Genomic DNA, 13026 nt, shown 5'->3' with positions numbered 1-13026 from the left:
AGAACAATGGCTTCCAATTGGCTAGAAATATATAGTTATATATCCCAGAGCTCTGCTGACTAAAAATAACTATGATTTATGCTACTGAAAACAGTGGGTAAAATTGTGGCTGGTTTCTCTTGACCAACTTCTTCTGTAGCAGTTACATGATACAACAGAGCCAGAGGAACAGAATACTTCAAAATGTATTTTAGTACAAAGAGTGTTCTATTTATAAACAGAGGTTATGTTCCAAGTGGCTATTTGTAAATACATTTTATTTGCAAGTTCAAACAAGCATAGACGTGGATCACACTGAAAAGTCTCAACTTTTGGGACCTTGTAGGTTTATTATTTATTGATTTTATCATTTAAATTTGTATACTGCCCTTCTCCCGAAGGACTCAGGGCGGTGAACAGCCAAAATTAAAATACATACAATATAAAATTTAAAATAATTTAAAAGCAGAATTAAATCGAATTGGCTTCCCAAAAATTAAAACCCATTACCCTTAAAATAACCCATTAAAATTTTAAGCCAGCCCAGCTTGCTGAAATAGGAAGGTCTTCAAAGCTCGACGGAAGGTCCGGAGGTTTGGGATTAGTCGTATTCCTGGGGGTAGCTCGTTCCAGAGGGCGGGTGCCCCCACAGAGAAGGCTCTCCCCCTGGGGGTCGTCAGTCGACATTGCTTGACCGACGGCACCCTAAGGAGGCCCTCTCTGTGGGACCGAGTTGGCCGGTGGGAGGTTATCGGTGGCAGAAGGTGGTCTCGTAAATAACCGGGCCCTAAGCCATGGAGCGCTTTAAAGGTGAGAACCAATACTTTGAAGCGCACCCGGAAGACCACCGGAAGCCAGTGCAGCTCACGCAGGCAAGGTGTCACATGGGAGCGCCATGTCGCCCCCATAATTACCCACGCGGTTGGAATTGTGGACAGGTTTATTTGTAATAGCAAAAGTTCATAACTCCAAAGATTGTAAGAAGAGTAATATCTGTATTTCTTTAAAACAATATTTCCTTACTAGATGTCCCTTCGTTCTTTTAGGCTTTAATTAATCCCTGTTGTCATTCTGGGCAGGGATGATGTTAGATGAAATCGGATTTATAATGTTATATACCTGAAGGATATCAAACTGAGTCAGCTGACTTAATACAAAAGCTTTGCATCTGCTCCTTTTCCCTTGTAAATCAAGGGGTTGAGGAAACACTTTGTATGGTTGATTGTCTATTATTGGATCAAGAGCTCCCTCTGTTGGTAATAGCCCATTGCTAACAGATCAGACCTAAAGTCTCTTCAGTTTAGGATTTTGGTCTAGTTAGTAGTTTAGTATTTCTTAACCTTGGTACCTTTAAGAAATGTGACCTTCAATTCCCAGATTTTCTCAGGTAGTATAAAGAGAATCCTCTGGAGACTTCACTTTTAAAGCTACAATTTGTTGCACTTTGTGTGCAGACAGGGGGCTGGGATGGTGAAGCTGCTCCCTTCCAGACATTCCACGCTGTTGCAAGGAGCCCCTTGGCTAAACACTGCAGATTCAGAGACTTCATTTTTAAAGTTAGCATCACCAGGTTTTGTTTTTTTTGCCATATAATGCTCTTGTAGTTACACGTGAATTAACAAAAGTGATTGTAATTATTCCAGACAGTAGCATTCTTCTCCTCAGAAGCTCACTCTTAAAAAATTGCTCTCATGCAGTCAGTTAGCATTTTCACATGATAGAGGTAATGTCACAGAAAGCAAAAGATATAAAGACACTGCCCTTATAAGGCCAGCTGAAGAAATCCAGGGGTTGGTTCTACTTACCTTTACCACTGGTTCACAACGGGAGCATGCGCGCTGAAGCTTCTATGCATGTGCAGATCACCCATGATGACATTGTGGTGGGTGAGCGGAGCTTCCTGCTAGTTTTACTACCGGTTCTATAGAACCGGACCGAACAGGGGGCAACCCACCACTGAAGAAATCACTTTAAACTTTCAGATTGGGGTAGGGTGAGGCTGGAGCGCAGAAAAAACAACAACATATTTTGTTTGTTTGGAGGTGAGTGGGAGGGTGCCAGGAGTTTCCTGCTAATGATTTCTAAATATTCTTTGAAGTTTTATTGTTTTGTGAGCCATCGGGGTTATAGTACATAAGATGACCAGCCATATAAGACTTTTAAATAAAAAGAAATCAATAAAATTGATGGGTAGGGGAAAAATTAAAACATGGCAAGGATGACAAGATTATATTATATTATATATTATATTATATTATATACCAGCCTATGTATCTAGATGGCATTATTGAGAACCTTCAAATATGCAAATGGATTTCATCACACTTCAATTATGAGAAGGGTTTATAAATTCAATGAGAAGAAACAAAATTGTATAAATTCTTCATTAAATAACCAACAACCTAAATTATACCAGTTTGCTAAATAAAGTTGCACCTAATCCCATCTGTTAAGGGATCTATCTATGTGACTAGGATAGAACCAAAGTCAACCTTAATAGATTCTAATTTATATTAGAAACAGATATTAGAAATCCTTGCTATCTAATTTTGGCAAATGAGGCCACAGCATTCACTCTCATGCTGAGCAAATACAATATAGTTAACATCACATTAAATTACTAACAATTTGCTGCTGTTCATGATACCAAGATCAGTTGCTTGAGAAGATCATTTCACTCTGCTTAATGGAAGGGCCAATTTTCTCAGAAAGAAATGACTTATCTGGCTGATGATTTGCCTGTTTACCTGGTTTCTTGCCAAGATTCAAAGTGTAACCTGCTAAAATGTAGCTCTTTTACCTCCCCTTTTCCTTTGTAGATGAAGGGGAACAACTAGATTCCTCAGCTCAATCAATTAATATCTTCCACTATGAACCACATCTTGCTCATTTGAAGATTTCTACATCTGAAATGTAAGTATATGGGACAGCTACTAACTTGTAGAAGAGCTCAGTGCAAGAAAATAAGACAGTCAAGCACATAGACCCGATGCATCAGCAAACTTGGACAAACATTTTAAATTCTTGATAGAAGATTTATTTAGATACCTGAGAAATATACTGTGTATGTAGGTATAATGTGTAGATGGTTGTATATTTGTCTATTTTCCAACTAGTAGAGACACTCCAACTATATTACAAACTCTAGAATTCCAGACTGTCTAAACTGGCTGTCAGTTTTGAGAACTATTGTCCAACACATCTGGTAGGTGCTACATTGCTAAAATAGCTAAGAACAGTCAACTTTTGTAGTATTTGAGGGAAGTTAGATTTCTTTTTAAGCTCTATCTCTATTGGTTCATATAATTATAATGTTGTTATCTTTGCCATAGACTGCTCAGAGTTCTTTTAGAGTAGAGCTGCATAAAAATACCAGTAATAAATCAACAAGCAAACAAACAAAAGTACAAAAGTACTTTCATCAAACATTATCAAAAACCTCAGGGTCTCTTCAACCAACTTGGGCCACATAGTTTGTGCTCTACCTCTGTGGATCCAAAACAGGGTGGCCTTTCAGGAAAATATATTTCCACCCACCATATTTTCATATAATGCAAGAATACAAAGGCTCCATCAGGCTGAACGTGTAGTAACTCTAGAGAATTAAACCAGGTAGTGCTTCCCCAGAAAAGCATTTGGCTTTGAAAAGACCTTTATCTGACCTAAATATGATCCCTTAATTGTATTATCAAAGAAGGCAAGCTCCAAATCCTGAACATGCTTCCATAAAACCTTTTGACTACCATGAAGAAGTTATGAAGAATCCAAGAATTGACCTGTATGCTTCTGAAATATTTGGCATGGAAGAATATATGTCAGAGTCAACCAGCCGGCCAGCTGAGGTTGCCCATCTCAAACAGGTATGGGCTGGGGTTTCAATCTTGTGCCTGCAATACAAACAAAACTGATCTGGACCTGAGTTATTGAGGAAATGGGGAGGAAGGAGAGAAACAAAGCTAGATTGGGTGACATGGACTTACTTGGTGATAAATTTCAGAGTACCATTATCTCATCACTTTAGAAAAACTGGAACTTGGCAAATGTAATGTCAGTTTCCAGATCGGCTTTAGCATTGCTGGCAGGCAATACTCATGTTGATCTCTCTTAATTGTCATGAAATACTTGCCTTTTCCCTTGCAACTTCTCTCCTTTTCTCTTACCATTCTGTCCTAGACTCAGATTTCTATGCTTCTTAGATCATGTGGAGATGCTTCATGTATTCTTTCTGCCAGGAGTGGTTCATTTATTATTTATCCTTTAATTGTCACTAGACATAGGAAGTTTGGTAGTTGGTTGGTCAGTCAGTCAGTAGATTGATGCAGTTCACTTCAGAGATGCTCAGTGCAGATGAGAAAAAAATGCTACTTTCTGGAAAAATTACAATAAGGATGAATTGGACTAGGCCCAGCCTCTGCTTTTGTTCATGCACTCACTTCCCAGACAGAGGGTAGGGTGACATTAAAAAAGAAATGTCTACATCTGATTCTTCTTTTCTTATTTCCAGGCTGAAGGAGTTTTACAGAGCAAAAGGACTGAAAGACAAAAAAAACAGCCAATACAGAAAACTGGAGATGGGTTGAAAAAACAAAAAAAGAATTTGAAGAAAGAGAAATACCAAAGTCAGACAGAGTTTGTTGTAGGTACGACTTTGCTATTACATATTGACAATTTAGGAAAAAGTCAAGAGGGAGGGAGGGAGGGAAAGAGAGAGAGAGAGAGAGAGAGAGAGAGAGAGAGAGAGAGAGAGAGAGAGAGAGAAGAATGACAGAATTTTCTAACAGTTTCTTAATAAGCAAGGGCTAGATTGGTGGCCATGTAACCTGCTTTACAAAAAGCAACCCTTTGTCAAGTTCAAGGTAAACTGAAAGAAAATTAGCCAAGAAATGAATAAAAGAAAACTGGGAAACTATCTTATCTACCAATGAGCAAGGAGTTTTGGTGAGATTATATTAGTTGCATTATTTTTCTAAAGTTGAAAATACTCATTTAAATTGGCAGAGGCAAGATTTTGGCACATTTGTGCCATCTTCGATCTCCTTTCCTGATGAACCTTCCTTGGTTTTCATTTAGTTTTTCTGGCCACTAATATAAAGAAGTCGTTGGTAGACTAGGGCATTGATGATGTTACTTAGTTAGGTACAAAACATCTGCAACCAAACAACCAGCTCAGAGACCACCAAGGACTCCACAGTTCAACCCTGAGCTACATATATTCTCTTCCATTGGAAATCATTGGTGATGCCTCTGGGGAAGGAACGCCATTCTAAGCATTAAAAAGATTGTATGAATCAGTCTGATCTGTTGGCGAAATAACAATGGAGCACCATTTAAAATACAAAAAAAAAAATCCAAATCTTCTACAAATAAAGCACTATAGAAGGACTCACTCTCCCCCCCAAATACAAAAAAGCAGTTAATGTTTTGGAGAAAATACTTCAGAATTTACATGAGGGTAGCACCTGTGTGTGACGTGATAAATCAGCACATCTTTTTCAGGCTTCCACAAGATGTGGGATTTTTGACAAGCCAACTCATGAACTTCAATGGCTTTTTTTAACCAGTTACATTTTTTCCAGGTTGAGGCAGAAACCTAAATAAAGTTCAGCTGCTTTAATGAATAGCTGGGAGGTGCTGCTCCCCAGTGAGTTCTAGGGCTCTTAATTTTCTAAGTGCTCAGCCCTAATGATCTATTGGATAAATTATCTTAATAGAAAGCTTTGGTGGGCTGACTGCCCATTTTATTAAAAAAAAAAAAAGCATATGAGCAGATAAGATGCTGATGCTTTAACAGATCTGGGGGAGGGAAACAGGTGGGACAAGGTTCCTTCTTAAGGTATAGATTTGGGGAACAGAAAAACTCAGCTGTTTTTCTTTATCACTTTGCTTCCAAACGTCTGTGAAGCAGTGGTGGGTTGCTACCAGTTCGCCCTGGATAGGGCGAACCAGTAGCAGCGGTGGCGGGAGGCTCCATCCACCTGCCCTGATGTCTCTGCACATGTGCAGAAGCTTCTGTGCATGCGCAGAAGTGTTGTGAGCACTTGCGAGCGGACCGGTAGCGCCAAAATTGAAACCCACTACTGCTGTGAAGGTACTATTGCACAATTTTCTGTAGCATAGGCCTAATCCTACAATTAATAATTTTAAAATCTCTGTGAAGTCATCCCCCCACCCAAATGACTTACAAAAGGTAATTTTAGTCCCAGCTATAGATCTGTGGAATAAAGCAGAATAAAAATACTTCAGTCAGTCCTAGAGGAGATCAACCCTGACTGCTCTTTAGAAGGCCAGATCCTGAAGATGAAACTCAAATACTTTGGCCACCTAATGAGAGGAAGGACTCCACTGGAGAAGAGCTTAATGCTGGGAAAGATTGAGGGCAAAAAAAGGGGACGACAGAGAATGAGGTGGCTGGATGGAGTCACTGAAGCAGTAGGCATGAGCTTAAATGGACTCCAGAGGATGGTAGAGGAGAGGAAGGCCTGGAAGAACATTGTCCATGGGGTCGCGATGGGTCAGACACGACTTCACAACTAACAACAACAACAAAAATACTTCTTTCTTACAGGGAAGCCCAGAAAAAAAAGAATTATTAGGAAAACAATTGCTCAGTCCAAGGGAGAACCCACACTTGCCAAACGATTAGTCAGTGTGGAAGAGCGAACCCACGAGACAGATTCAGGGCAAGACGATGTTGAAGCAGAACCTATTAGCTGTCTTATAGAGGAACAAAGAGAAGAAAAAGGAGGAGGAGGTGACCAAAGTCTTCCTGATTCTAGCATTTTTATGGAGGAGCATCCCTTGACACATGATATGAACCAAACATTTAGTGAAGAGTTTGGCAATACTTCTGAGTTTCATCCAGGACCTGCTAGTGAAACATCCATTGCCACCTACAAAGCAGTCTCCACTGCAAATGGTTCTCAGGCTGATGCCGAGCAGGGAAATCAGCTAATGGAGGTAAGGTTTGCTTCCCACCCCCCTCCGAATAAAGGCTCATTTAAATTTTCCTTACATAATTTTTGTTTATTGCAGCTTATGATAAAATATAAGAAATTAACTGTTCATTGCCACCTTTGTATCAGATTTATCTGAATTAGAAGTGGACACTGCTTATTGTCTGCCAGGCAGACAATAAACAGCAGATTCTCATGAATGTCTGTTGAAAAGTAAGCTCCACTGCCTTAGTAGGATTTCCTCCAACATTTTTGTGTGGAACTACAGCATTTACTAGGATATTCCAAGGCCTTGAGCTTGTTGCCTTCCTCAATTGCTCCAAGGCATTTCAGAAAACAAAATTGCACAGAAAAAAGCATGTTGAAAATAATGTGGTATTTGGACCTCCAGCTAATATTAAAAATTATAGCAGTAGTCCTGCTAAGGCTTGCTTGCTGTATTTAACATTTCCACTCAGGTATGTTATAGGAGCCCTGTTTCCGGTCATCCTCCCTTACTTGCATATGATAATTCTCTGTTCTTGAAAAACTGTGCAGTATTCATACAGTGAGATTTGTAACAAATATTGGGTCCATCTATAGCTATGGTCAGCTATGCCAATTCTGTTCAGACGATGAAGAAATATGCTATTGTATGAGCTTAATTTTTAACTTCATAGCTTTGCCCTCAAAAGAGTTTTTTCCCATACAATTATAATGGAGTTCAAAGAATTATACTTCTTCATATAATAAAAACAACTCAGTGTATTTGGTTTGGTATTATCTTTTATTAATGTTATATTATTAAATAACTTCAGTCATTTTCTTTGTCCACTTATTAATATTACAGTTTCTGAAACTATATCTTTATTTCAAATATAAAAAACCCTTAGAAAAAATGCCAGGAATAAGGCACCAATCCATTTAGAGACCCTGTAAGAGATCTGCAGAGGGGTTTAAAAGACATTGACTTTATAATACATAATGTAGCTGCCCTTGTTAACTGAAGCTTCAGATTATGCCGTATGGATGAGCCAATATTTCAATATTCTTTACCTGTTGTCCTTTTCCTAACATGACATGTGGGAGAGATAGCTCCCTTGCCTCATTTTACTAGCAAGTGTGTATATGTGTGTGTCTCCCTCTCACTGTGTGTGTCTCTACGAGTGCGTGCGCGTGCGCCGTTTCCCTGAAAATAAGACCTATCCCAAAAATAAACCCTAGCATGTTTTACATATATGCCTAATATAAGTCCCACCCCCAAAATAAGCCCTACTTAAGAGCCTGCGCAGCTGGCTGGCCACCCATTCTGTCTGGTTGCTCGTGGTGCCACAGCCATGAGGCGAGATGGGAGGGATGGAGCAGCCAGGCCATCTACACCCTGACAACTACCTCGCAGCGGCAGCACCAGCTCTCAGGGTTCCAAGTAACAACCCCAACAGAATCAAAACTCCGAGGCAGGCATCTTCCTCAAAGTATAGATTTATTAGAGATGTCATATTGGCACATCTGGGGAAAACCCAAATCTGAAAGCCCTGCGTTCTTCCCACCCAAAGTAAAGTCAAAGTTCCTTCCCCTCAATCCACATGTGCATCACATGGTCCAATCGGGTCACTGTCCCAACTCGGGTTAATTTCCATTCATGCCTCCCCAGGTGCTGCCGAGACATCCTTGATTCCCCAGGGAAAGAATGTTATGATTACATACCCTACGCTATCTCCACCTCCCCCCTCCCATTCCCACAGCTTGCCCAGCCACCACTGTGGTAGCCCTGAAGACTCCCATTAAAGATGGCTCCAGGGCTAAGACCAGCAGCCATGTCCAGCAGGAGCCCACATGGCCACTGGCCCACTTCTGCTTGCTCACAACCACAACAGAGCAGAAGGTCCAGTGACATGCCGATGCCATGGCCACAAGGCAAGGCAGGGGGTGGAGCTTCCCCCATGCACTCCACACAGCTTACCTCAGGGCCCCTGCAGCCAGGCCATCCATGCCCTGACACCTGCCTCACCTTGTAGCCATGGCACCAACACATCGTTTGGCCTCCTGCTCCATTGGAGCTGTGAGCAAACAGAAGAAGTGGGCTGGCGGTCACATGGGCTCTTGCTGCACATTGCTGCCAGTGCTGCTGCCATGAGGCCATTGTCAGGACATGGGTAGCCTGGCTGCGGGGGCATTGTGGTAAGCCAGTACAGGGCACATGGGGCAGCTCCACACCCCTAACTGCCTTGCCTCACTTCATTTTGGCATCCCGAGCAACCAGATGGAATGGACGGGCACAGGCTCTTAAGTAGGGCTTATTTTGGGGGTAGGGCTTATATTAGGTGCACACATAAAAGTCATGCTAGGGCTTATTTTCCTGATAGGTCTTATTTTTGGGGAAATGGTGTTTCCATTTCACTATAAGCCAAAAAATGCCAGTTCTCAATACTGTATTTCAATGTTATGAAAACTGATTTTGAAACTGGTGTAAAGTCATCACATGGAAGCACTCTAAAAAGCCTGGGGACAATCAGAACATTGTCATTACAGCATTTAAGTAAAATAGGGTGATTTGAGTTCAAATCTCCATGCCAGGATAAGTCGCATTGGGTGACCTTTGGCCAATCATCATCTCTCAACCTAACCTATTGTACAAAATTGTTGTGAAGGTAATAGTGTGTGTGTGTTGGGGGTGGGGTGTTTAAAGGCCCTTGGAATACATGTAATAATGCTTGCTATAAACTTGATAAAGTTTGACAGAGTTCTGACAGTTTAAATAAATCCCGCATCTGCTGTCTTCAGATACCAAATATATTGGAAATGCCCTTCTCTGCTCCATTAATGAAGTCCAGGCCTGACTTAGTGTTTGATCCTAATCCTCTTTTATACTCCTTTTTCAATTGATCAGGATTTGTCTCTGTACAAAGAAGAGCTGAAACTATCACGAGACAGGTTAATAGCAGAGAGGGCAGAAAAGCGACGGCTGGCAGTGGAGACAAAGCGAAAAGAACAGGAAGAGCGGAAAAGGAAAGAGCAGGAAGAGCAGGAGCGTATGGAGAAAATGAGAGAAGAAATGGAACAGGAGAAGCAAAGGAGGATTGAGGAGTTTCGGTGAGCAGAAAGAAATAATCATCTCCTATTTGATACAAGAGAAGTTGCGGGATGCTTCCACACCCTTCCCTTTCCCACCCCCATCCAAAAACTGCCAAGAAACCATGGATACCTTTTCTGTCCCTGTTTCCCCAAAGTCTTTTGAAGTTTCAGAAATTAAGAACAGGCAAGGAACATCACAAACCAGCAGTGCTCCCTCCAGCTAACCCAGTGAAGAGTGTAGAAATGGTTCTTAGCTATGATGATGCTCCTAGAGTTACTGGAACAAGTTTTCTTGCCCCATCATATAGAAAAAAAGGAAAAAGTAAATTGCAAATCCAATAGCTCTTGACATATTTCCAAGTTAGGGCTTGAGAAGAATTGTTTCTAATGTCTATTTCCGGTCTTATCTGTTTCATCTACAGTACATTCCCAGGCAATGCTTACCTGAGTCCTACTGGACTTTTATGACCAACTTTATTTTCTCTCAGTTTAAGAAAACAGCAGCTTGAAGCAGAGCGGCAGCTGCAGGAAGAAGAGGCAGAAAGGGAACGACAAGCTGAGAAGGCAGCCCAAGATCAGGCCCGGTGGCTACAGGAGGAACAGCGCCGGAGGTTTTTGGAGATACAGAGGAAGAAGCAGGCACAGGAACTGGAACGGGCAGGTAACCTAAGAAGGGCCGTGATGTCAGAGCCAACACCAGCTCTGTGGAGATCCTTAGTAAGATGGGACTCCTCTTTCTAATTTCCTAGGAAGTTCCTAAGTGCCTGGCTTTGATACTTGGGGGTCACCAAGGAAAATAGCAGGGTCCACTAGATGGAAATGCTACTTTAGTATATCTTACAATGCCTTGGGCTTTTAAAAAGTAAAGTGTATTTGTGTATTTGGAATAATATTAAAAGTTGCCAATAGGTTCAAATATACCCATATCATTCCTTTCCTATCCTTGAAAAATTGCCCCGTTTTTAAAAAATCAGTCAAAATCTCATTTGACTACACATACCACTCCCCAAATTCAAAACAATACCCAGAGGACATGGGGATAAGGAAGAAAACCATAAGCAAAGGATAAATTCTGAATTCAAAGTCATTATTCCTAGCATGTGAATAGAAACATTTTCGTGACATTTTACCAATTTAGTGCACATTCTAATAGACAAGTGCAAAACATTTCCCAGTGAAATATTAATTTTCTAGTGGTCTAGACTCTAGAGTGTCAGTAAGGCTCTTGTGCCATTTATAGAAAATTAAGCTTTTTTTGATATCATTGACAAATTTCCTGGATTAACGGGAGGCAGCAAAATAGAAGTATTTGTAATCAAGTATTTGGCAAAGTTTAGAGATTAGAATCAGGCCAAGGAAGGACAATTAGTTCTTTAGTTTCACCTCATGGTGAAAAATTATTTACTGTAGTTTATAAGAAATATATATATCCATTTTGTAGAAACTTGCCTTTATTATATCTTTGGATGTTTCAAATGGCTTTTTGAATGGCTATGGCTGTTGCTATCTCAGCTGCACCTCTCAAAGGCCAAGGGTGATCCTCTGCTTGGAGAAAGTATATTCCTGTTTTAACAAAAATTTATTTTTTGTTTCAAGACTGTTTTCAATTCCCCTCTCCTTAGTTCTGCTCTCCAATGGAATTCTTAGGCATTTCTTTCAGCAGTTCAGTTCAATGGTAGCTAGAGGCTAAGATTATTGAATCAATGAATATGAGCTCATTTAACTCTATAGGAAATCCGATTACTGATGTTAAGTAAGTGCTATGGCTCTGGCTATTGGTCTCGTGAAATTCATTTCAGTTTATCTAGTGGATTTGAAGAATTATTTTTAATTCCATGTTTTATTTATATCTCTAAAGAAATCTTCAAGACAAATTTTGTTATCATGTACAACTCTCTTATTAATTTTCAACATTCTATACTGCTTGTCATAAAAACAAAATAATTGTTATAAATATAATAAATTGTACAGTCATTTAAACCAGTAAAGATCATAAAAATCTAAAAACAATTTTAATGTTAACAGCAACACAATAGCTAAGGAAAGGCCTGCGTGGGCAAATAAATAAGTGTTCAATTTCTGGTGAAAACACCAAAGCGTTCAACTTATTATCAACTAGAGCAGTGGTTCTCAACCTTCCTAATGCCACGACCCTTTAATACAGTTCCTCAAGTTGTGGTGACCCCCAACCAGGGGTGGGTTCTAAATTTTTTTACTACCGGTTCTGTGGGTGTGGCTTATTTTGTGGGCATGGCTTGGAGGTCATGTGACTGGGTGGGCGTGGCTAGCTGGTCATGTGACTGGGTGGCCATGGCTATGTGTATAGGGACTACTCAGAGGGCTGAAAAAAGTCATTTCTGACAGGTCCTCGCACTTTTGACTGGTCCTCACACTTATGGCCATCCTCACATTTATGCCCGTGCAGCATTCTTAACAACCATGTCACTCATTTCACAACTGCTTCTTTTCACCATGGTGACAAGATAGGGCAAAAACGTAAAATGTGAGGACAGTCGTAAATTCGAGGACTGGTCAAAAGTGCGAGGACCAGTCAAAAATAACTTTTTCAGCCCTCTGAGTAGTCCATATGCACAAAAGGACTAGCCAGAGGGCTGAAAAAAGTTATTTCTGACAGGTCCTCGCACTTTTGACTGGTCTTCGCACTTATGACTGGTCATCATTTATGCCCATTGTAGCATTCTTAACAATGTGTCACTCATTTCACAACTGCTTCTCTTCACCATGGTGACAAGATAGGGCAAAAACGTAAAATGTGAGGACAGTCGTAAGTTCGAGGACTGGTCAAAAGTGCGAGGACCAGTCAGAAATAACTTTTTCAACCCTCTGAGTAGTCCATATGCATAAAAGGATACAGCAATAGAGAGGGATGAAGGAAGGGAAGGGAAATTAGAGTAGGAGTGAGGGTAAGAGAGGGAGGAAGAGAGGAGGAGAAGGAGAAAGGAAGAGGAAGTAGGGAGGAGAAGAAGAGGGTGAGGAAGAGAAAGTAAGAAGGAAAGAAAAGAGAGAGGTGGTAGGTTTG

At 40.6% G+C, this 13026-nt stretch overlaps 1 protein-coding gene across 1 annotated transcript in view; it reads left to right on the top strand.

The window, feature by feature from the left end:
* The window catches only part of KIAA2012 (KIAA2012 ortholog), a 76991-nt gene that overhangs the window by 60024 nt on the left and 3941 nt on the right, over positions 1–13026 (top strand). The window contains exons 15-20 of the mRNA XM_070956810.1: positions 2799–2892; positions 3674–3839; positions 4484–4619; positions 6545–6936; positions 9802–10004; positions 10475–10647. Coding sequence (XP_070812911.1) covers positions 2799–2892; positions 3674–3839; positions 4484–4619; positions 6545–6936; positions 9802–10004; positions 10475–10647 — 1164 coding nt within the window. The remainder of the gene's footprint in view (positions 1–2798; positions 2893–3673; positions 3840–4483; positions 4620–6544; positions 6937–9801; positions 10005–10474; positions 10648–13026) is intronic.

This window comes from Pituophis catenifer, unplaced genomic scaffold (genome assembly GCF_029215685.1).
Source record: "Pituophis catenifer annectens isolate HBS135680 unplaced genomic scaffold, rPitCat1.0.hap2 SCAF_1, whole genome shotgun sequence".
Classification (NCBI taxonomy): Eukaryota; Metazoa; Chordata; class Lepidosauria; order Squamata; family Colubridae; genus Pituophis; species Pituophis catenifer.
This window is presented reverse-complemented; position numbering and strand designations above follow the sequence as displayed.